This window comes from Phocoena sinus, chromosome 4, assembly GCF_008692025.1.
Source record: "Phocoena sinus isolate mPhoSin1 chromosome 4, mPhoSin1.pri, whole genome shotgun sequence".
NCBI lineage: Eukaryota > Metazoa > Chordata > Mammalia > Artiodactyla > Phocoenidae > Phocoena > Phocoena sinus.
Window position 1 is genome coordinate 23,549,620 of NC_045766.1, and position 23,239 is coordinate 23,572,858.

The window sequence follows — 23,239 nt, forward strand, 5'->3', positions numbered from 1 at the left end:
AGGGAAAGAAATGACAGCTGGTTGATTGGAGGGTGGGGTGGGGAGGCTTCAGGAATAGAGGAGTTTGAGTCTTTTGAACAATGAACAGAGTTTTGAAGGGTAGACATAGAGGTATAAAAAAGATGGGTGAGGTGAAGAAAATAAATCACTGGCAAATGGATTGATACATGTTCTGGTTTAGCCAATGTATATAGGACATTTGCATAGGGATAAAAGTTTCTGAGACGGAAGGATAAGTTTGAGCTAAATTGTGGCGGCTTTAAAATCTATGGAATAAAATGAGAGAGCCATGGAAGATTCAAGGCAGGAAAGTCCTTTAGGAAAGCTCTTCCGGAGACAGTTTAGGAAGAATTTGGGATTGAGGAGGATTAGTTTGAAGATTTTTGTAGTGCTGCTGATAAATATTAAAGATTGCTTCAAAAATCTCACCTCACATACTCTTTGGGAAGCTTTTCTGACATCGTCCCCACTCCCACTAAGATTTGCTTGCCCTCTGTGCTCTGGTGGTATAGCCACACTGTTTTACTTGTCTCTCTTATTTATTAGCTCCTAAGAACATTTATATCTGATGTAAGACACAGTACCAGTAAGTGGTTGCCCAGTAAATGGGTTGAATAAAGGGAAGATCTGAACCACAATAGTGTCTTTAGTAAAAAGGGTCCCCAGAGAAGAGTTTCAGTAGAGGTGGGGTGAACAGAATTTGACTCAGTTGGTTATGAGGGAGAGGGAAGTAGTCAAGGATGACCCTGGTATAATGCTGCTGGCTAACACTCATTGAGCACTTTTATGTACCAAACACTGTTCTTAGTGCTTCACCTGTCTTTGTCCTTCACAACAATCCTATAAGGCAGGTGCTATTCAGCATTACAGGTGAAGGAACTAGGCCCAAGGTTACAAAGCTGGTAAGTGCTAAAAACAGGAAGTCTGATTCCAGAGTCTGTGCTCTTAACATTTTACTACTTCTGTATTATGAGTGATTGAAAGTTACCATTCGGTGTCAGAAGTAAGAAGGTCAACGGGAGAAGCTAGTTTGGGAGGAAACTATATTTTATATATATAGGATGTGAGGAACTTGCAGATATTCAGGTGAAGATGTCCAGGAAGTTGTTTAAGAACAGATTGGAACCCAGGAGAGGCACCAAGGTTGAAGATAAGGAATTGGGAGTCATCTCAGAACAATAAAAGTGTTGATATGCTTCCTATGGGAGTGATTATTAAACTTGTGGAAATGTAAGTTGATGCTTTAGAGGATGTGAGGAAGAAGGAGGCAGATGGGAATGGAGAGCGGACTAGGCAGAGTGGAGGTGTTGGAGGAATGTTGCTGTGGTTAGCTTGCTAATTTGAAAACTCAGGTGTGGCGGTTTTTCAATTGAAGTAAAGTAGGAGCAGCTGGAAAAAAAAGTTTTATGGTATTGTTTAGTTGGCTTCACCTCTATCTCCTCAGCAGCCATCAGTATGATCCTTTTTTTTTCCCTTGCTGTCCTTCCCCACATCTGTACTATAGCTGCTTTCTCAAACTTGAGATAAGTTTTTCTTGTGTCTGCTTCTTTATTGCCTCAAATCTCCCTTATTTTGCCTTTTCATTTCTTGCTTTTGGGTCTTTTCATTTGGATGAGGGATTGTGCTGTGGACTTCAGAAGATCTTTAAGCATCACTAATTTACTGTTCTTCAGTAAAAACATAAAACCCAAACCCAAGACAAATAACATAGTGCAGTTCCAGGTTAAGTAGAGGGGGAGACTCTTCGGAAGTAGTGTTAACGTTTACTGATTACCTGGACCATTAGCTTTAAAAGTTGGTTATTCCTTTAAAATTTTTATTCACTACTATTTCCATCTCTTTAACTGTTCTCAAGCCTAAAATTTCATTCTGATGCTGTGTAGCGTATCAGTGGAAAATGTTTGGTTTGCACTAAATATGACCATCTTAGGTTAATTGAAATCAGCTGATGCATCGTGCTAAGCCATGCTGTTATTTTTAAATCCTAGAAATGATGATTTGGATGTGGTGGCATAGATTAAAGAAAGGCTAGCACTTTCTTATCTGCTCTTTCGTGCTTATTCTTCTGGGTGAACTTCAGAATTATTTTTGGCAATCCCCCTTGTCCCCTTGCAGAGACTTCCCTTTAGGATTTTGAGCTGTGGAATGAAATTGCATTAAATGCATAAATAAATTTAGGTGTAGTTGACTTTGTCTTAATGAGTTTTCCCATCTAGGAACGTGATGAATCTTTTCAAAAGTTGACTTGAATAACAACCCTTTTGTGAAGTTTGTATTTTCTTCGCACAGGTGGTACATATTTCTTTAGTTGGTTTCTAGTTGTTTTTTGTTTTTTCTCACTATTATGATTACCCTGTTATTTTTGTTACCTAGCAGGTTAACACTGGTATATTAGAAGGCAGTTGAATTTTTTTTCCTCCTCAATTCACTCAGTCTCTTGACGGAACTTTTTATTTCTTTTTCTTTTTCTTTTTTTTTTTTTTTTTTTTTTTTTTTTTGGGGTACGCGGGCCTCTCACTGTTGTGGCTTCTTCCGTTGTGGAGCACAGGCTCCAGACGCGCAGGCTCAGCGGCCATTGCCCACGGGCCCAGCTGCTCCGGGGCACGTGGGATCTTCCCGGAACGGGGCACGAACCTGTTTCCCCTGCACCAGCAGGCGGACTCTCAACCACTGCGCCACCAGGGAAGCCCCCTTTTTTTCTTTTTTAAGAGGAGTTATTGTCTTGTATTTTTTAAGTGTCTGCAAATGGATGCATTTCAAACTGATTCAAAGTAGGTTTCACAGGGTTAAATTTAAATATAAAAAAATTTCTTTCATGCTACCTTACCTTTTAGGAAAGGTTAGCAGGGAGAAGAAAGTGAAATAGGAGGGACACAGTAAAAGCTGGGGACAGAAAAAAGATGGGTAGAAAGAATGGAGATTGCTGGTGGCTCAGTGCTTGGTTGTCTTGGGCTGATTTTGCCTAGGGTCCAGTATGGAGTTCAGAGGAATAAATTGATTCAGTATGAAAATCCGATCAGCTGTTCTTAGCCTTATGTTTCAACAAGATAAGTAAAGCAGTACTGTGTGGACCCATGGGAATCTTATTGGCTTTTATCTACATCATACAAATCTTCAATTTTTTCTTAAAAATGAATATATTGTCTTGTGCATTACATTTGAAATCTAGAACTGGGAGCTAGGATCGATGAGGTACTTGTGATGTCAAGATTCTTGATTTCACTTTTAATACTTAAATATATATATAAAATAAGTAAAATCTCACTACCCAATACCTTGAAAATAAAAACAACTCAGTGCCAGAGTTAAATTCTGGGCCTCCAATTAAAATTTCAGAAAGATACCACATATTATTTATTTAGTTAATAGTGTTATAGCTTGGCTTCTTCATCCTTAGCTGCATAGTGAAAAATCAAATAAATTATTATATGCCATATGTAATCTGAAATTTAGATCAATTAAAACAAAATCAGGTGAAACTTTAACACTTGACCTTATTGGAAAGTGCCATTATTTGAAGACTGAACTTGACTGACACATTTATTTTGTATCACAATTTTTTTTTTGTAAGTAAGAGATTGCCTTTGTTTGGTTTTATTAGCTGAGAAGAAATTGCTACAAGTTTGGAAAGATTGTCTGTTTAACACAAGAAATACTTGTTTTGTTAGCATAATACATTTTCTGATTATTTAAATGTTGGCTTTTATTTTTAATGCTTGCAGACCAGATCATCAGATGTTCATTCATCTGGATCTTCAGATGCCCATGTGAGTATAAAAGGCAATCATTGTCTTTTTTCCTTAAAATTTAATTTCTTATTGTATATATCCCTACTTGATATGTCCCTTTTGATTTTACTTGATAAATAAATATGATTGCGTTGTATGTGCATATTTTCTTTAACCTTTTTTGCTAGATGTTCTGTGTTTTTTTTGTGTTCTGTTATTCACGTAAGTTGGCCCCTCAAACCATGTTAGAAACCAAGTGTGTATATTTCCCTTTTTTTTTTACTGTGCTTGTAAAATTTTGTACATACATAGGTGTGTGTGCTTATACATTTTTTTAACAAGTTTTGCGTTATACACATTTCTTTTCACAGTGCACAGTACACCTATTGCAAATCCCTGCAAGTCAACAGATACAGCTCTACTCTAGTCTTTCTAATGGTATCTTAATGTTCCACGGGGGAGGTGCAATTATTTATTAAGCTATTTCTCTGTTGATGGGCATAGACGATTTGTTTCAAGCTTTTTGACATTTTGAATAATACTGCGATAAACTTTCCTTTACATGTGTTATTATAGCAGTGCTAAAAGTGTGGTCTTCAGACCCGTGGGGTTGCTGAGAATTTTTCAGGGTGGCTGACTTCAGAACTATTTTGTAATAACACTAAGACATCATTTGCCATCACTGTGTTGACATTTGCACTAATGGTGCAAAAACAATTGATGGGTAAATTGTTGGCACCTTAGCATGAATCAAGGCAATGTTGCCAAAATGTGCTAGTAGTCATTGTGTTCTTCCCCTCCAGACACAGTAAAAATATGCTAGTTTCACTTAAGAATGTTCTTGATGAAGCAGTAAAAATTATTAATATTAAATCTTGTCCTTGTGTATGAGTGTTTTTAACGTTCTGTGTGATGAAATGGGAGACACGTATAAGGCACTTCTGCTTGCCAAAGTGTGGTGTTTGTCTTGAGGAAAAGTATAATACTTGTGGGATTGTTTAAGTTGTGGAATAAAACTGGCTCCTTTCATGGAATACCATTTTTACTTGAAGGTACAACTGACAGACAAACTGTGGTTAGTCAGACTTGGGTGTTTGGCAGATATTTTCTTGGAAATGAAGGAAACTAACCTGTTCTTTTAAGGAAAACAACTATTTGTTAGTGATATAAAATTTGATCTTTCAAGTGCAAGTTAGAATTATTGAAAACTTCCTGTATTTAAGAACTTTTCTGATGAAATCAGAGGTATTAAGGGATAATTAGTGAAATATTTTGATAGTGTAAAATGAAGTTTGTCAGTATTTGGACATTTGGGTTGATTCTAGTTTCAGTACTACATATATGATTTTTAAAAATTCGTTTTCCTTTTCTTGAAGATGGATGCATCTGGACCCTCAGATAGTGATATGCCAAGTCGGACACGACCTAAGAGCCCAAGAAAGCATAATTATAGGAATGAAAGTACCCGTGAAAACGTTTGTGACTCTCCTCATCAGAATCTCTCAAGAGTAAGTATTGATAAAGATAAGAAAGGATAGATAATGATTTTGATCTGCCCTTGTTTGAATTTGGTAGTTGAATATCTTGGTTTTGTGCTTGTTGTTTCATCTTGTACTATTTGAAAATAGCATTCATTATTCTATTTGGGTTAACAATAAATTCAAACTCATCTAAGGAAATGTTTTTTAGCTCATATGTAAGATATGTTTCATTTAAAAATTTTAATTTTATTTTAAAAAACCAAGGAGTGTTTTGAATGTAAAATGGTTAATAGATTTATTGTTCTCCCCTTATGCCAAACATTTACTGAACCAAGTGCCAGAGGCCAGTCACTGGAAATACACAGATGATTAAAACACACTTCTTGTTCTCAGCTTATACATAGTCCCAGCCTGGGAAGCTAACAGGAGCAGGTGCTGTTCACCCTGGTCAGTGCAGTTCCCAGGGTGCTGCAAGCACCCAGAGAAGGAGCATCTTCACTGCCTGTATCTGCAAAGTACTCTCGTGTTCTTTTAGTCTTTTTTAAATTTCAAATAATGTTTTCTTTGGAAAATTTGGAAAATATAAGGAGGACAGTCATTACCAGCCAGTATTGATATTGATAACACTTTATTTTCTTGTTTAATATTTTTAAGCATAAATATATTTTTACTTTGCTGAGGTCCATTTTACAGGAACACATTTTAAAAGATTCTTCAGGTCTAATTTTTTTAATTTTAGGAAAAACTCTGTAAACAAATTTTAATGGGTGATTATATTTTTTGAGTAAGTATTCCATAATTTTCTTAACCATTTCTCTCTTAGGTGTCTAAGTTTGGCTCTTAGGATATAAATAAAATGGAGGACAAAAATTTTGCTTTGTAAAATTATGTTTCTTATTGAATTTGTATGTAATTTTACCATTTGTTTAAACTTCAGCAGTTGAAATCAAAGGTGCTGAATGATGGCAGAACATTTTCCTTTCTATTTTGGGAAAAAATTTACTTTGAGTGTGTTTGTGAAACCCAGTATTGACTTTTGAGTTATGAACTGCTTTGTTTTTTTTAAAGGGATTTTAATGTAACCTTGAAGTAGTTTGCAGCAATATTACTTTTCCATTTTGTATCTTGCCAAGGGCAAGCCTGTTTAATAACCAAGGGATTGATAGTTTAATTTCATAATTGGTTAACTTCTCATTTTGGTAGGTGAGAGAGAAACCTTCAGATTTCAACTGCAGATTAATATTTTACGCTGTATTTTTGAATTTTATTTAATTTATTGTTTTATACAGCAGGTTCTTATTAGTTATCCATTTTATACATATTAGTGTATATATGTCAATCCCAAACTCCCAATTCATCACACCACCACCACCCATCACCACTTTCCACCCTTGGTGTCCATACGTTTGTTCTCTACATCTGTGTTTCAATTTCTGCCCTGCAAACCAGTTCACCTGTACCATTTTTCTAGGTTCCACATATATGTGTTAATATATGATATTTGTTTTTCTCTTTCTGACTTACTTCACTCTGTATGACAGTCTCTAGATCCATCCACATCTCTACGAATGACCCAGTTTTGTTCCATTTTATGGCTGAGTAATATTCCATTGTATGTATGTACCATGTCTTCTTTATCCATTCGTCTGTCGGCGGGCATTTAAGTTGCTTCCGTAACCTGACTATTGTAAATAGTGCTGCAGTGAACATTGGGGTGCATGTGTGTTTTTGAATTATGGTTTTCTCTGGGTATATGCCCAGTAGTGGGATTGCTGGGTCATATGGTAATTCTGTTTTTAGTTTTTTAAGGAACCTCCATACTGTTTTCCATAGTGGCTGTATCAATTTACATTCCCACCAACAGTGCAAGAGGGTTCCCTTTTCTCCACACCCTCTCCAGCATTTGTTGTTTGTTGATTTTCTGATGATGCCCATTCTAGCTGGTGTGAGGTGATACCTCATTGTAGTTTTGATTTGCATTTCTCTAATAACTAGTGATGTTGAGCAGCTTTTCATGTGCTTCTTGGCCATCTGTATGTCTTCTTTGGAGAAATGTCTATTTAGGTCTTCTGTCCATTTTTTGATTGGGTTGTTTGTTTTTTTTAATATTGAGCTGCATGAGCTGTTTATATATTTTGGAGATTAATCCTATGTCCATTGATTTTGCTTGCAAATATTTTCTCCCATTCTGAGGGTGGTCTCTTTGTCTTGTTTGTAGTTTCCTTTGCTTTGCAAAAGTTTGTAGTTTCCTTGCTTTAAGGTTCATTAGGTCCCATTTGTTTACTTTTGTTTTTATTTCCATTACTCTAGGAGATGGATCAAAAAAGATCTTGCTGTGATTTATGTCAAAGAGTGTTCTTTCTATGTTTTCATTTAAGAGCTTTATGGTTTCTGGTCTTATATTTAGGTCTCTAATCCATTTTGAGTTTATTTTTGTGCATGGTGTTAGGGAGTATTCTAATTTCATTCTTTTACATGTAGCTGTCCAGTTTTCCCAGCACCATTTATTAAAGAGACTGTCTTTTCTTCATTGTATATCCTTGCCTCCTTCGTCATAGATTAGTTGACCACAGGTGCTTGGGTTTATCTCTGGGCTTTCTATCCTGTTCCATTGATCTATGTTTCTGTTTTTGTGCCCATACCATACTGTCTTGATTACTGTAGCTTTGTAGTACAGTCTGAAGTCAGGGAGTCTGATTCCTCCAGTTTCGTTTTTTTCCCCTCAAGACTGCTTGTGCTGTTCGGGGCCTTTTGTGTCTCCATACAAATTTTAAGATTTTTTTTTCTAGTTCTGTAAAAAATGCCACTGGTAATTTGATAGGGATTGCGTTGAAGCTATAGATTGCTTTGGGTAGTATAGTCATTTTCACAATATTGATTGTTCCAATCCAAGAACATGGTATATCTCTCCATCTGTTTGTATCATCTTTAATTTCTTTCATCAGTGTCTTATAGTTTTCTGCATACAGGTCTTTTGTCTCCCTAAGTACGTTTATTCTTAGGTATTTTATTCTTTTTGTTGCAATGGTAAATGGGAGTGTTTCCTTAATTTCTCTTTCAGATTTTTCATCATTAGTGTATAGGAATGCAAGAGATATCTGTGCATTAATTTTGTATCCTGCAACTTTACCAGATTCATTGCTTAGCTCTAGTAGTTTTCTGGTGGCGTCTTTAGGATTCTTTATGTATAGTATCATGTCATCTGCAAACAGTGACAGTTTTACTTCTTCTTTTCCAATTTGTATTCCTTTTATTTCTTTTTCTTCTCTGATTGTTGTGGCTAGGACTTTTAAAACTATGTTGAATAATAGTGGCGAGAGTGGACATCCTTGTCTTGTTCCTGATCTTAGAGGAAATGCTTTCAGTTTTTCACCATTGAGAATGATGTTTGCTGTGGGTTTGTCATATATGGCCTTTATTATGTTGAGGTAGGTTCCCTCTATGCCCACTCTCTGGATAGTTTTTTTTTTTTTTTTTTTTTTTGGGGTACGCGGGCCTCCCGCTGTTGTGGCCTCTCCCGTTGTGGAGCAACAGGCTCCGGACGCGCAGGCTCAGCCGCCATGGCTCACGGGCGCAGCCGCTCCGCGGCATGTGGGATCTTCCCGAACCGGGGCACGAACCCTTGTCCCCTGCATTGGCAGGTGGACTCTCAACCACTGCGCCACCAGGGAAGCCCTCTCTGGATAGTTTTTATCATAAATGGGTGTTGAATTTTGTCAGAAGCTTTTTCTGCATCTATTGAGATGATCATATGGTTTTTCTTCTTCAGTTTGTTAACATGGTGTATCACATTGATTGATTTGCGTATATTGAAGAATCCTTGCATCCCTAGGATAAATCCCACTTGATTGTGGTGTATGATCCTTTTAATGTGTTGTTGGATTCTGTTTGCTAATTTGTTTTTGAAGATTTTTGCATCTATGTTCATCAGTGATATTGGTCTGTAGTTTTCTTTTTTTGTAGCATCTTTGTCTGGTTTTGGTATCAGGGTGATGGTGGCCTCCTAGAATGAGTTTGGGAGTGTTCCTTCCTCTGCAATTTTTGGAAGAGTTTGAGAAGGATGGGTGTTAGCTCTTCTCTAAATGTTAGATAGAATTCACCTGTGGAACCATCTGGTCCTGGACTGTTGTTTGTTGGAAGATTTTTAATCACAGTTTCAATTTCATTACTTGTGATTGGTCTGTTCATGTTTTCTATTTCTTCCTGGTTCAATCTTGGAAGGTTATACCTTTTGAAAAATTTGTCCATTTCTTCCAAGTTGTCCATTTTATTGGCATAGAGTTGTTGTAGTAGTCTCTTAGGATGCTTTGTCTGTTGTAACTTCCCCTTTTTCATTTCTAATTTTATTGATTTGAGTCCTCTTCCTCTTTTTCTTGATGAGTCTGGCTAATGGTTTATCAATTTTATTTATCTTCTCAAAGAACCAGCTTTTAGTTTTATTGATCTTTGCTATTGTTTTCCTTGTTTCTATTTCATTTATTTCTGCTCTGACCTTTATGATTTCTTTCCTTCTGCTAACTTTGGGTTTTGTTTGTTCTTCTTTCTCTAGTTCCTTTAGGTGTAACGTTAAGTTGTTTATTTGACGTTTTTCTTGTTCTTGAGGTAGGCTTGAATTGCTATAAACTTCCCTCTCAGAACTGCTTTTGCTGCATCCCATAGGTTTTGGATCGAGGTTTTCATTGTCATTTGTCTCTAGGTATTTTCTGTTTGGATGATCTGTCCAATAGTGTAAGTGAGGTGTTAAAGTCCCCCACTATTATTGTGTTACTGTCAATTTCCACTTTTATAGCTGTTAGCAGTTGCCTTATGTATTGAGATGCTCCTATGTTGGGTGCATATATATTTATAATTGTTATCTCTTCTTCTTGGATTGATCCCTTGATCCTTATGTAATGTCCTTCCTTGTCTCTTGTAAGATTCTTTATTTTAAAGTCTATTTGGTCTGATATGAGTATTGCTACTCCAGCTTTCTTTTGATTTCCATTTGCATGGAATATCTTTTTCCATCCCCTCACTTTCAGTCTGTATGTTGTCCCTAGGTATGAAGTGGGTGTCTCTTGTAGACAGCATATATATGGGTCTTGTTTTTGTATCCATTCAGCCAGCCTGTGTCTTTTCGTTGGAGCATTTAATCCATTCACGTTTAAGGTAATTATTGATATGTATGTTCCTATGACCATTTTCTTAATTGTTTTGGGTTTGTTTTTGTAGGTCCTTTTCTTCTCTTGTGTTTCCCACTTAGAGAAGTTCCTTTAGCATTTGGTGTAGAGCTGGTTTGGTGGTGCTGAATTCTCTTAGCTTTTGCTTGTCTGTAAAGCTTTTGATTTCTCCATCGAATCTGAATGAGATCCTTGCTGGGTAGAGTAATCTTGGTTGTAGGTTCTTCCCTTTCATCACTTTAAGTATATCATGCTACTCCTTTCTGGCTTGTAGAGTTTCTGCTGAGAAATCAGCTGTTAACCTTATGGGAGTTCCCTTGTATGTTATTTGTCATTTTTCCCTTGTTGCTTTCAGTAATTTTTCTTTGTCTTTAATTTTTGCCAATTTGATTACTATGTGTCTTGGCCTGTTTCTCCTTGGGTTTATCCTTCCTGGGACTCTCTGCTCTTCTTGGACTTAGGTGGCTGTTTCCTTTCCCATGTTAGGGAAGTTTTCACCTATAATCTCTTCAGATATTTTCTGGGGTCCTTTCTCTCTCTCTTCTCCTTCTGGGACCCCTATAATCGAATGTTGTTGCATTTAATGTTGTCCCAGAGGTCTCTTAGGCTGTCTTCATTTCTTTTCATTCTTTTTTCTTTATTCTGTTCTGTGGCAGTGAATTCCACCATTCTGTCTTGCAGGTCACTTATCTGTTCTTCTGCCTCAGTTATTCTGCTATTGATTCCTTGTAGTGTATTTTTCATTTCAGTTATTGTATTGTTCATCTGTGTTTGTTCATTAATTCTTCTAGGTTTTTGTTAAACATTTCCTGCATCTTCTCGATCTTTGCCTCCATACTTTTTCCGAGGTCCTGGATCATCTTCACTATCATTATTCTGCATTCTTTTTCTGGAAGGTTGCCTATTTCCACTTCATTTAGTTGTTTTTCTGGGGTTTTATCTTGTTCCCTTCATCTGGTATATAGCCCTCTGCCTTTTCATCTTGTCTGTCTTTCTGTGAATGTGGTTTTTGTTCCACAGGCTGCAGGATTATAGTTGTTCTTGCTTCTGCTCTCTGCCCTCTGGTGGGTGAGGCTATGTAAGAGGCTTGTGCAAGTTTCCTGGTGGGAGGGACTGATGGTGGGTAGAGGTGGGTGTGCTCTGGTGGGCAGAGCTCAGTAAAACTTTAATCCTCTTGTCTGTTGATGGGTGGGGCTGAATTCCCTCCCTGTTGGCTTTTTGGCCTGAGGCGACCCAAAACTGGAGCCTACCTGGGCTCTTTGGTGGGGCTAATGGTGGACCCTGGGAAGTCTTACACCAAAGAGTACTTCCCAGAACTTCTGCTGCCAGTGTCCTTGTCCTCATGTGAGCCATAGCCACCCCCCCGCCTCTACAGGAGACCCTCCAACACAAGCAGGTAGGTCTAGTTCAGTCTCCCCTGGGTCCCGATGCACACACTACTCTGTGTGTGCCCTCCAAGAGTGGAGTCTCTGTTTCCCCCAGTCCTGTGGAAGTCCTGCAATCGAATCCTGCTAGCCTTCAAAGTCTGATTCTCTAGGAATTTCTCCTCCCGTTGCTGGACCCCCAGGTTGGGAAGCTTGACGTGGGGCTCAGAACTTTCACGCCAGTGGGTGGACTTCTGTGGTATAAGTGTTCTCCAGTTTGTGAGTCACCCACCCAGCAGTTATGGGATTTGATTTTATTGTGATTGTGCCTCTCCTACCGTCTCAGTGTGGCTTCTCCTTTGTCTTTGGATGTGGGGTATCTTTTATGGTGAGTTCCAGTGTCTTCCTGTTGATGATTGCTCAGCAGTTAGCCTTCTACTCCGCCATCTTGAAGCATTCTAGGCTGTGTTTAATAAACATTCCTCTCTTTTAAAAGTTTATGACTCAAAATTATCATTCAAATAAATAACTGAACAATTAAAAGTCTACAATTTGTTCAAACCATATTTACAAGGAAATTGCTTCTAAGTTACATAAATGAAGAATTCATTAAAATACTATTTTCTCATATTCAGAATTAATTGATGACTGTTTACTTGTGTGAAACCGAGAACACAGTATGTGATATTTCCCCAGCAATGAAAATGAAATTATTTTGTTCATAAACATCAGTTTTGTTGATGAAGAATTAGGTAATTTACTGAATTACAAAAGGAAGTGATGTGATTTTTGTGCCTGAATTGGAGGTTTTAGATGGTAATGATTCCTGCTACTGAACATAGATGCCTCTTTCTCCCTATTTGAGTGTCTTTTTTCTATCACTGCTGCTTTTGCCCAGAAACATCTATACTTTCCTTCCTCAAGTGCTTTTATTCTTGCCGCCAAGTAGGTTGAATGAGTTCTAAGCCTTTGCGTCTCTCTTTGTGTTGTATTTTTACTTTATGTATTTAAAAATGGCTTTTGTAAATTATTAGCCTTGAGGTTAATAACAAGTTAAATTGAGAATGTGTATGTAAAGGTATGCTTTTTATTTCTTTTCACAGCCTCTTCTAGAAAACAAACTTAAAGCATTCAGTATTGGAAAAATGAGTACAGCTAAGCGAACTTTAAGTAAGAAGGAGCAAGAAGAATTAAAGAAGAAGGTAATGCTTAAAATGTATTTTTAGTTATCTTTATAAGTGTGTCTATGGAGGCGTTAAGTGTATGGACAGTAGAGAAATGTTTTTCAGAGATTCTTGTCCTCCAGGGTATTCTCAGCTCCCACCCCAAGTTAAGTCTATAACACAAGATATATTCGGAGAAGTCCAGCTTTATCCCTGTCCCCTCCACCATTTCCTCTCTTCTGTGTAAGTAAGAGTTTTGATTGTTTTCTGGTCTATTCTTTTTGTATAAGCAAGTTTGTATAAATGTATGTTGTGCCTGCTCTTTCTTAGATGAACAATAGCTTGCTATATTCAGTACACTTTTCTCCACCTTGCTTTTTTCACTTAACATTATATCTCAGAAATTACTGGAAGTATATTGAAATATTGCTTGTTCTTTTTTTATAGCTTTATAGATATACCATAGTTTATTCACTAAAATCCTGCATTCACTACAATGCCTATTGAGGGCATTTGTGTTTTGGTCTTCGGCTGTTGCCGGTAGTGCACTAGGGATAGTGTTAGGCATATGGGTTTATTCCTAGTGTATCTTTAGGGTATATTCCTATAAGTGAGATTACTGGGTTGAATGGTAAATGCATAGCTGTAATTCTGCTAGATAGTGTTAAATTGGTCTCTCGTATATATGAGCAGGTCCATTTTGCATCCCTATAAGCAGTGTTTGAGAGGTTGGTTCCCCATAGCCTTGCCAGTATTTTTGAAGGACTTTTGCCAATCTGCTAAGTGAAAAATTGTATCTTGGTACAGTTTTAAATTTGCATTTCTTTTATAAGTAAGGTTGAACAACTTTTCTTGTGTTTGATTTTGTGAACTGTCTGCTCATATCTAAACCAATATTTCTCTAAGTTAGTAGGATATCTCTGTTTTTAGAAACTCCTGTATTAAGTATATTGTAACACTTGTCTATGACATAAGGTACAGTGTTCTTACTCAGTTTGTTGATTGCCTTTTTATCTTGCTTCTGGTGTTTTTTTTCCATGCAGAAACTATTTTTTGTTATATGGTCAGATTTATTATCAGTCTTACGATTTTTCAGTTTACTTTTTTTTTTTTTTTTTTTTTTTTTTTTTTGGGTATGTGGGCCTCTCACTGTTGTGGCCTCTCCCGTTGCGGAGCACAGGCTCCGGACGCGCAGGCTCAACGGCCATTGCTCTGCGGCACGTGGGATCTTCCCGGACCGGGGCACGAACCCGTGTCCCCTGCATCGGCAGGTGGACTCTCAACCACTGTGCCACCAGGGAAGCCCCTAGTTTACATTTTTTTACTCCAAGCTTTTAAAGGAATTTCCTCATGTTTTTCCCAATACTTACATTAAAAAAAAAATTAAATCTGGGCTTCCCTGGTGGCGCAGTGGTTGAGAGTCTGCCTGCCGATGCAGGGGACACGGGTTTGTGCCCTGGTCCGGGAAGATCCCACGTGCCGCGGAGCGGCTGGGCCCGTGAGCCATGGCCGCTGAGCCTGCGCGTCCGGAGCCTGTGCTCCGCAGCGGGAGAGGCCACAACAGTGAGAGGCCCACATACCCAAAAAAAAAAAAAAAAAAAAAAAAAAAATTAAATCTGATTCATTTGCAATTTCTCCCGGTATGTGATGTGAAGAATTGGTTCCTTTTTATCTTTTTTTCAAATAACTATCAAATTATCCCACCATCATTCATTGAAAAGTCCATCTATTCTCCACTGATTTGAGAGGCCACTTTTATTGAATACTAAATTTCCACGTGCTATTGGATTTATTTCTATATTTTCTGTTCTGTTGGCCTTCCTATTCATGCATGTTTTGGGGACATTTAGAATAATTATAATTGTAATTATAATTACATATAATTATAATTTTGAGGTTTTTTTCTCTAATGCCAACTGTCTGGAGATATTGCTTCTTCAGACTTCTAATACTCATGTCTTCAGTGGTTTGTGAAGGAAATGTTTATATTCAGAGTTAAATTTTTGTGCCTTAGAAATGTCATAAACGTTAATAGAATAATATATTTTGTGTAGTCTGTTGTCATACAGTTGGACCCTTGAATTGTCTCTAAACAGATTTACTTAGTGGGTCCTTTTCTTGTTCCACAAATTACCTGTAGAGGAGCAAATCCCCTCTTAATTCCAGTGTTAATTATGTATGTTAAATATCTACTAAGCATTAGATATTACTGCCTGTTAAGGTTGCTTAATAACCTGCTTTCCCCATTGGAGGGAGAGGTTTTGTTTACATTATTCTTGGATGAGTTTCACCGTATGTACAGTAATTTTTATATCAAGTGATGTTAATATTTTCGTGTGTATTTAGGAGGATGAAAAGGCGGCTGCTGAAATTTATGAGGAATTTCTTGCTGCCTTTGAAGGAAGTGATGGTAATAAAGTGAAAACGTTTGTGCGCGGAGGTGTTGTTAATGCAGCTAAAGGTTAGTGTGAATATTATAGTCCTTGAGCAAACCCAAAAAGTCTTGGTTGAATTGCTTTTGAGTTTCATGTTTCCTTTCTATCAGCACCCTCTAGTGGTGATAATGATTAGTAAAATTAATGGCCAAATGTGAATTAATGACAAATTGGAGCCAGATAAGTTTAAAAAAGGTTTTAGTACCTTTCAGGTTTCAAGATGGCAGAGAACTTTGCAAACATTTTCAAGTATTTTGTAGTTTACTGTATATTCCTAGGAATGGAGTTGCTACTCATATGGTAACTGTTTGTTTAACCTTTTGAGAAACTGCTGTACCGTTTTCCAAAGTAGCTGTACCATTTTACAGGTTTTATAGTTTTACTATAAAATGATTAAATTAGTAGTTTTGAGAGTAAGGCAGTAATATTTGAATAATATTTGAATTAAATTTCATATTTTGTCACTAGTGATATATCTTAATACTAAACGCATTTTACTAAGTTGTGTTTATTTTTAATAAAAATAGTAAACAAAATCCACATAATGTGAAATTAGTTTTGAAACTTAGTATTTTAAATTTCAGAAGAACATGAAACAGATGAAAAAAGAGGTAAAATCTATAAGCCATCTTCAAGATTTGCAGATCAAAAAAATCCTCCAAATCAGTCATCCAATGAAAGACCACCATCTCTTCTTGTGATAGAAACCAAAAAACCTGTAAGTCATACTTAAATAAGTGACCATTTATGTTCAGAGATGACACCGCTAATAATATTTTCTGTACTTCCACTGTAAGCAGGACTTTGGTTTCTCGTTTCTAATTATTTTGGTAGTAGATGTTGAGTTTTGATGCTTAACCTTCCTAGATGAGAGATAATAAATTAGGACACATAGATGATACTCTTTTTATGTTTGTTGAGCAGTGAACATTTGCTGTTACTCACAGCATACTGCAAATTGAAAGTTAACTATAGTTTAGGCAAATGTAAAATAATGGGATTGTCTTTTTAAGCAATGCTGAACTTGGATATTTAAATATCAGCATGTGTAGTATCAATTACTTTGGAAGACTGTGTACTCCAACAATGTGTCTGTTGCCTGGAACATTTTTGGAATTTATTTGGATTTACTATCAGAACTAGTGGCACTTTCCTTTAAATATTCTCAGTGTTAGAAAGTCTTTATGTTTTGAGAGTGGGATTTTTCATGGGGGATGGTAGGTAGATGTGGGTCTTGTCATTTGGAGCCAGATTTGAGGAAATGTGATTATGCTGAATAGTGAGACTGATTTTTCTTGTATGACTTTTAAAATAGCTCTGAAAGCAATTTAAAAAACAGCTTTATTAAGTGTTTTTTTTAACGTATGTTGACAGTTGTGCAACAGTCACTAATCTCTAATTTTGAAGCATTTTTATCATCCCAGAAGGAAACCTTATACTTAATTTCAGTCATCCCTAACCTCTGGCAACCACTAATCTACTTTCTATCTCTTTGGATTTGCCTGTTCTGGACATTTCATGCACATGGAATCATACAGCATATGGCCTTTTGTGTCTGGCTTTTTAGCACAATGTTTCAAAGTTCATCTACATTTTGGTATATATATCAGTACTTTATTACTTTTTATGGCTGAATAACATTCCATTTTGCAGATACACCTCATATTGCTGATCCGTTTATTACTTGATGGACATTTGGGTTGTTTCTACTTTTTGGCTGTTATGAGTAATGCTTCTGAAAACATTCATGTATAGGCTTCTGTGTGGACATATATTTTTAATTCTTTTATATTCCTAGGAGTGGAATTGCTGGTCATATGGTCACTAATTGTTTAACCTTTTGAGAAACTGCCATACTGTTTTCCAAAGTAGCTGTACCACTTTACAGTCCCATCAACAGTGTATATGAGTGTTCCAATTTTTCTACATCTTCATCACCACTTGCTAAAATTATTTTAGTCAACTTAGTGGGTGTGAAGTTGTACCTAATTGTGGTTTTGATTTGCACTTGCCTAGTGATGTTGAGCATCATTTTATTTATCATCCACTTGGAGTCTTCTGTAAAGAAATGTCTTTTCAGATCCTTCACGCATTTTTTAATTGAGTTATTTGTCTTTTTATTGTTGAGTTGTAAGAGTATTTTACAGCTTCTAGAGTCAAGTCTCTTATCAGCTATGTTGTTTTCTCCCAGTTTGTGGGTTGGCTTTGCCCTTTTTTGTTAGTGTCCTTTGAAGAACAAAAGCTTTTAATTTTAATGAAGTTTAGTTTATCATTTTTTGTTGCCTTTTCTTTTGTTTCTCATGGTGTCATATCTAAGAAGCTATTGTCAAATTCAGGCTCATGATGATTCACTCCGATGTTTTTAGGTCTTATATTTAGGTCTGTGAACGATTTGAGTTAATTTTTGTATATGGTATGAGGTAGAGGTCCAACTTCATTCTTTTTTATGGGTGGATATTCAATTTCCATACTTCCATTTGTTAAAAAGACTATTCTCCCCCATTGAATTATTTTGGCACTTTCAAAAGAGGGATTCCAAAAGCATTTTTGGAAGCAGTTTTTTTTTTTTTTTTTTTTTTTTTTGCGGTACGCGGGCCTCTCACTGTTGTGGCCTCTCCCGTTGCGGAGCACAGGCTCCGGACGCGCAGGCTCAGCAGCCATGGCTCACGGGCCCAGCCGCTCCGTGGCATGTGGGATCTTGCCGGACTGGGGCACAAACCCATGTCCCCTGCATTGGCAGGTGGACTCTCAGCCACTGCGCCACCAGGGAAGCCCTGGAAGCAGTTTTAAGAGAGGAATTCCAGCGGTGTTACTGTTTGTTTCAGTAATTCATTCCTGCTAAGGTGATTGTTTTGAAGGGTGCATATTTTTGGTAGTTGTTCACGGCAGTTATTTACGTGGCAGTTCAGTTACCTTATGTTTATTAATTTTCCCTCCAGTACCCTTCCAACAGTATTCCGGCATAAGTATTGTAGGCTTTGGGACAGGGGTGGGGCAGCGGATAGAGTTGGTGGCTCCTTTAAGACTGCTGCTTGTTGTTTTAATAATGTGTTAAGTTCTCAGTTTTAGAAAATAGGAAGGAAAGTTCAGTGGTAACAGAAGCATTCTTTCTTTTTAATTTAAATAATTAGATCATAATTGGCACTAAAATAAAAGTTTATTTAAAGTGATCTGATTATCGAACCATTAGTTTTGTTTAACCTTGTTTTCTTTGAAGTATAACTTATCATATCCTTCATAGCCACTGAAGAAAGGTGAGAAAGAAAAGAAAAAAAGCAATTTGGAACTCTTCAAAGAAGAATTGAAACAGTAAGTTTTATAGTGTTGAGAATGGCTCTCATAGGTATTTTGAGCTGATACTTATAGATGCAGGTATGAAGGATGTAGTCTACCAATTCGTTTTTACTAACTGGCTTACCATGAGGCTGTTTTAGATTATTTTGTGGGTTATGTTTGAAAATGAAATTAGCATTTTGTCCAGCATCTAGGTTGCTTCTGTTATGTGGATGCAATTAAATTGATTTAACTAATGTCCGGAGTCCTGTTTGCCGTGGAAACAATATAGTCACTGAGAGGAGTGGTCAACCTTTATCTAAGAAAGAACAAATTAAGTGGTTTTAATGTTGAATTTCCTTCTCACCTTAGAAGTGGGCTTTATATTCCACTGCTTGATATATCAGAAGTTTGCTCATGACTTGTAGCTGAGGGACTCTTTAATCTTGGTTGTCAGTACTGGCATTACACACAAATATTTCAGGTTATTTCAAGATGATATCTGGATAAGTTCTGTTATTAAATGTGAACAAACAAATTTTGGCTCGTTATTAGTGATTATATATATTTTCAACAGAATTCAAGAAGAGCGTGATGAGAGACATAAAACAAAAGGCAGATTAAGTCGATTTGAGCCGCCTCAGTCAGATTCTGATGGTCAGCGTCGTTCTAGTAAGTGACATTTATTTTAATGTTTGTTTTTGTGACGAACTATTCCAAAAACTAAGAATTGTCTTCTTTTCCCCCTTTTAAAGTGGATGCGCCTTCAAGAAGAAATAGATCATCTGGTGGTAATACAGTTTTTTGCTTTTTTTAATTCATAGAAATTGTCCAAACTGTGTATTTTGCAGGTTATAATTTTTTCTTCTCTTTGTCCTAGTTCTCGATGATTATGCACCTGGCTCACATGATGTTGGAGATCCAAGCACTACTAATTTATACCTTGGAAACATTAATCCACAGGTAATATTAGAAAAGTAAGATGAATGTTGGCTCATATGCTGTATACTTTTGTAGGAAAACTGCTTTGTCAGTCATTAAAAAAAATGAAGTCAAGAATCTGAAGTAAGCAGATTTGGTGGAACTAGATAAGTTTCTAAAATTATCTTGTGAAATTGAGCCTTAGTGGTATGGGCCGAATTTTCTTGCTACAATTCCTAAGGGCTTGTCTCCTCTTTTTTTCTTTTCTTTTCCTTTCTTTTCTTTTTTTTTAAAAAATACATTTATTTAGCTTTGCTTTTCTTCTTCTTATTATTTCTTTTAAAAGTTTTTGGCTGTGTTGGGTCTTCCTTGCTGTGCGCAGGCTTGCCCTAGTTGCAGTGAGCGGGGGCTACTCTTCGTGGTGGTGTGCGGGCTTCTTGTGGTGGCTTCTCTGTTGTGGAGCACGTGCTGTAGGCACGTGGTAGTTGCAGCACCTGGGCACTGTAGTTGTGGCACACAGGCTTAGTTGCTCCGCGGCATGTGGGATCTTCCCACACCAGGGCTCAAACCTGTGTTCCGTGCATTGGCAGGCAGATTCTTAACCACTGCGCCGCCAGGGAAGTCCCTGTCTCCTCTTGCTGTAACTGGACTGTCCTCTGATTTTGAAATGTTTTGCTAGGTGCTGATTTTATCTATCAGGATATGACCAGTGGTAGACAATATTCTTTTGAGACTGTCCCTTTCTGATGCATAGCCTACTTCCTTATGGATTTTTTTCTTTTTTCATCTTAATAATAGCAAACTAATATTTCTGCTTTGTCTTTTATATTTTAATTCTTTCCCCTGCTTCATTCTTAATTGTTATGGGGAATGTAGTGGCTGCTCTGCATAATAAGATCTTTTAAATAATAATATATATTTTGGACCTCATTGCATACTTACTTACCCTTTTTTGTTTTCTCTGTTCTTGGTTACACTGGCAGCTGGGTGCTGGAAAAAGAAAAAGTGACCAGATCCTTTATTTCTTTCATTGCCAACAAATATTTCCTCCTTGACTTAAGTGTGGTAGTCATTGCTGCCTGAAAAAGGTTGCTAAATGCTGAACAAACCATTGCTGTAGAAAGCGTATTTTAGGTGCAGGATCCCAGAAGGAAGAAGAGTGAAGGTAAAGGTGTGCTTTTGATTTCTCCAGCCACCCAGCCTCTTCACCCGGCCACTTACGTAAAACAGAATGTTTCTGGTGTGAAAAGATTTGTGAGTGCCCCATGAAGGCAGGATTTTACCCTTGTAGAGGTCCCAGTACTTGAATGGAAAGCTGTAGCATTGATAAGTCTCTTCTCATTTTGCAAAAACTGCTCTGTGCTGCATAGAGTTCTTTCTTCTTTCCTCTTTGCTTACCAAAAATATCTTATGCCTTTTAATAGATGAATGAAGAAATGTTGTGCCAGGAGTTTGGAAGATTTGGGCCCCTGGCCAGCGTGAAAATTATGTGGCCCAGAACTGATGAAGAAAGGGCAAGAGAGAGAAATTGTGGCTTTGTGGCCTTTATGAATAGAAGAGATGCTGAAAGAGCTTTAAAAAACTTAAATGGTAAGGAAGCCCATCTGTAGAACTCAGATATTGCTTTGGTTTTGAGAAGTATTTATAAAAACTCGGGGGGAAAAATGGACCAGAAAGGTAAAGGTTAAACATGAAAATTAATTTAAATCACCAGAGAGCCCTTATTTTCTTCTGAGAGTTACCAGGGTGACTTTTCTTTTCTTTCTTTTAGGAAAGATGATTATGTCTTTTGAAATGAAGTTAGGTTGGGGTAAAGCTGTGCCTATTCCTCCACATCCAATATACATTCCGCCTTCCATGATGGAACATACGCTTCCCCCACCTCCGTCAGGACTGCCTTTTAATGCGCAGCCTAGAGAGCGATTAAAAAAACCCCAATGCTCCCATGTTACCACCACCTAAAAACAAGGAGGATTTTGAGAAGGTAATTTAAAAAATGTATATAGGGCCGCATCTAATTTGTAAATACTAAATCTGTGGTAGTATTTCTTTTCAACAATTTATAGAAAGTGTGTGTGTAATTCTGTTTGGCAACTCTTAAAGAAAATGAAATAACTTAGATGTGTTCCCTGCCTTAGCCCATGGAAACCCTGTATTGGGATGCTAGGTCATATTTTTATTTGTGGCTATCATTCCTTTTTTGACCACTTATTAAGTTTTTTTTTTTTCCTTTGTCCACTGTTGTATCCAGGTTTGCTTAAGTGTAGTATCTAAATTTACTTTGTTTTGAGAAAGTGATACTTTGTATTTGGTTAAGTGCCTTTTCAGTTTTAGAAAGACTCCTAAATAGTTAAATTGTTTGGATGGCAGCTAGCTAATAACTTCGTTTTCAAGATCTAAGGTATTAGAATATTTGAGAGCATATATGGTTTTTAAAAAGTTAGCTACTCTAGTAAAAGCAAAGGGTGAGTATTTTCTTTTTATTAAACATAAAACCAACTTAATTTCAAGTTATAAGAATTTGTTGGTTCTATTATGAATTAATTACACTTAAAATGACAGGGCTGGTTTTAAAGGCTTGGGAACAAAGTAGCAAACTGTATGGTCAGAGGCAAACAGTTAATGATTTCACAAATTAAAATCTTTATCTGATAATTCTCAGTGTAGTACCTATTTCAGTGCATTGATGTGCATTCTGGCAGGAATGTTCTGATTCTTTGCATTTGGTGAACGTTTACTGTTCACTGAACACATCCATTTGCATTTATGTAATTGCTTAGTGTATAATTACTTCAAATGCAGTGATTGCCTGCAAAACTTGTGATTAGATGTGTAGTATTTTCAATGCATATGTATATTTTTGCTTGTTACTTGTTAACAATACTCACATATTCTATGTTTATTATCTGATGTGACTTCATATACAGACTCTGTCGCAAGCCATAGTCAAAGTGGTTATCCCAACAGAAAGGTACATGTTTTTCTTTATTATTACTGATCTAAATATAGACAATATCCCCTTCTGAATTAAAAAAAAAATGGTGTTGAGGAAAAGGTAGTATCTTGACTGAGCAATGGTTCCTTCCCAGTGCTTTTTGGGGGGGATATGTGAAATTTAACTAACTTTAGTATACTTTGCAATTTTATGTCATTATCTTTTTTGTTTTATTGTTACCAATGTAGGGTATTTTGTAGCTTTAGTAGTTAGAATGTGTTTAATAGATTTAATCTGGAGTTGTTAGTCTAATAACATTAGACTATTGGGATGGGAAAATAGGTGTTTTAAATTTATCTTAAATTTTAGATAATGTTACATTTTGACCCAATCTGTTATTTTTTTCCTTGGTTTCTGAATTGTCTGTGTTTAATATGCAACCTTAGTTTGAGTTTTCCTTACTGAAAGCATACCTTTATTTTTCCTAAATGATTTAAAGAAGGAATTTCTATTATTCTCATGAACACTGACCATAACTAGAAAACTTTTTTCATGATAACAAAGGTGTTTGGAATTCTTTTATTTTCCTTTCTCCTTTTTTTCTTTTTTCAACATAATGTTTAAACGGAAGAAGTTCATGCTGTAGGTATGCTCTTGCTCAGTCAAGCTAAGCCTTTTCCCAAACACAGGAACACAACACTGGTTGAATAATAACACAAAAGAATACCAAATTCTCTTTGACATTGGCCTTGGTGAGCAACACCAGCTGAACTGTCTGCG

At 36.7% G+C, this 23,239-nt stretch overlaps 1 protein-coding gene across 1 annotated transcript in view; it reads left to right on the forward strand.

Moving 5' to 3' along the window:
* Window positions 1-23,239, forward strand: part of U2SURP (U2 snRNP associated SURP domain containing) — a 52,436-nt gene that overhangs the window by 5,026 nt on the left and 24,171 nt on the right. The window contains 13 exon segments of the mRNA XM_032630128.1: window positions 3,723-3,767; window positions 5,105-5,236; window positions 12,836-12,934; window positions 15,242-15,356; window positions 15,915-16,048; window positions 18,572-18,639; window positions 19,181-19,275; window positions 19,359-19,394; window positions 19,484-19,566; window positions 20,949-21,114; window positions 21,296-21,450; window positions 21,452-21,508; window positions 22,452-22,495. Coding sequence (XP_032486019.1) covers window positions 3,723-3,767; window positions 5,105-5,236; window positions 12,836-12,934; window positions 15,242-15,356; window positions 15,915-16,048; window positions 18,572-18,639; window positions 19,181-19,275; window positions 19,359-19,394; window positions 19,484-19,566; window positions 20,949-21,114; window positions 21,296-21,450; window positions 21,452-21,508; window positions 22,452-22,495 — 1,229 coding nt within the window.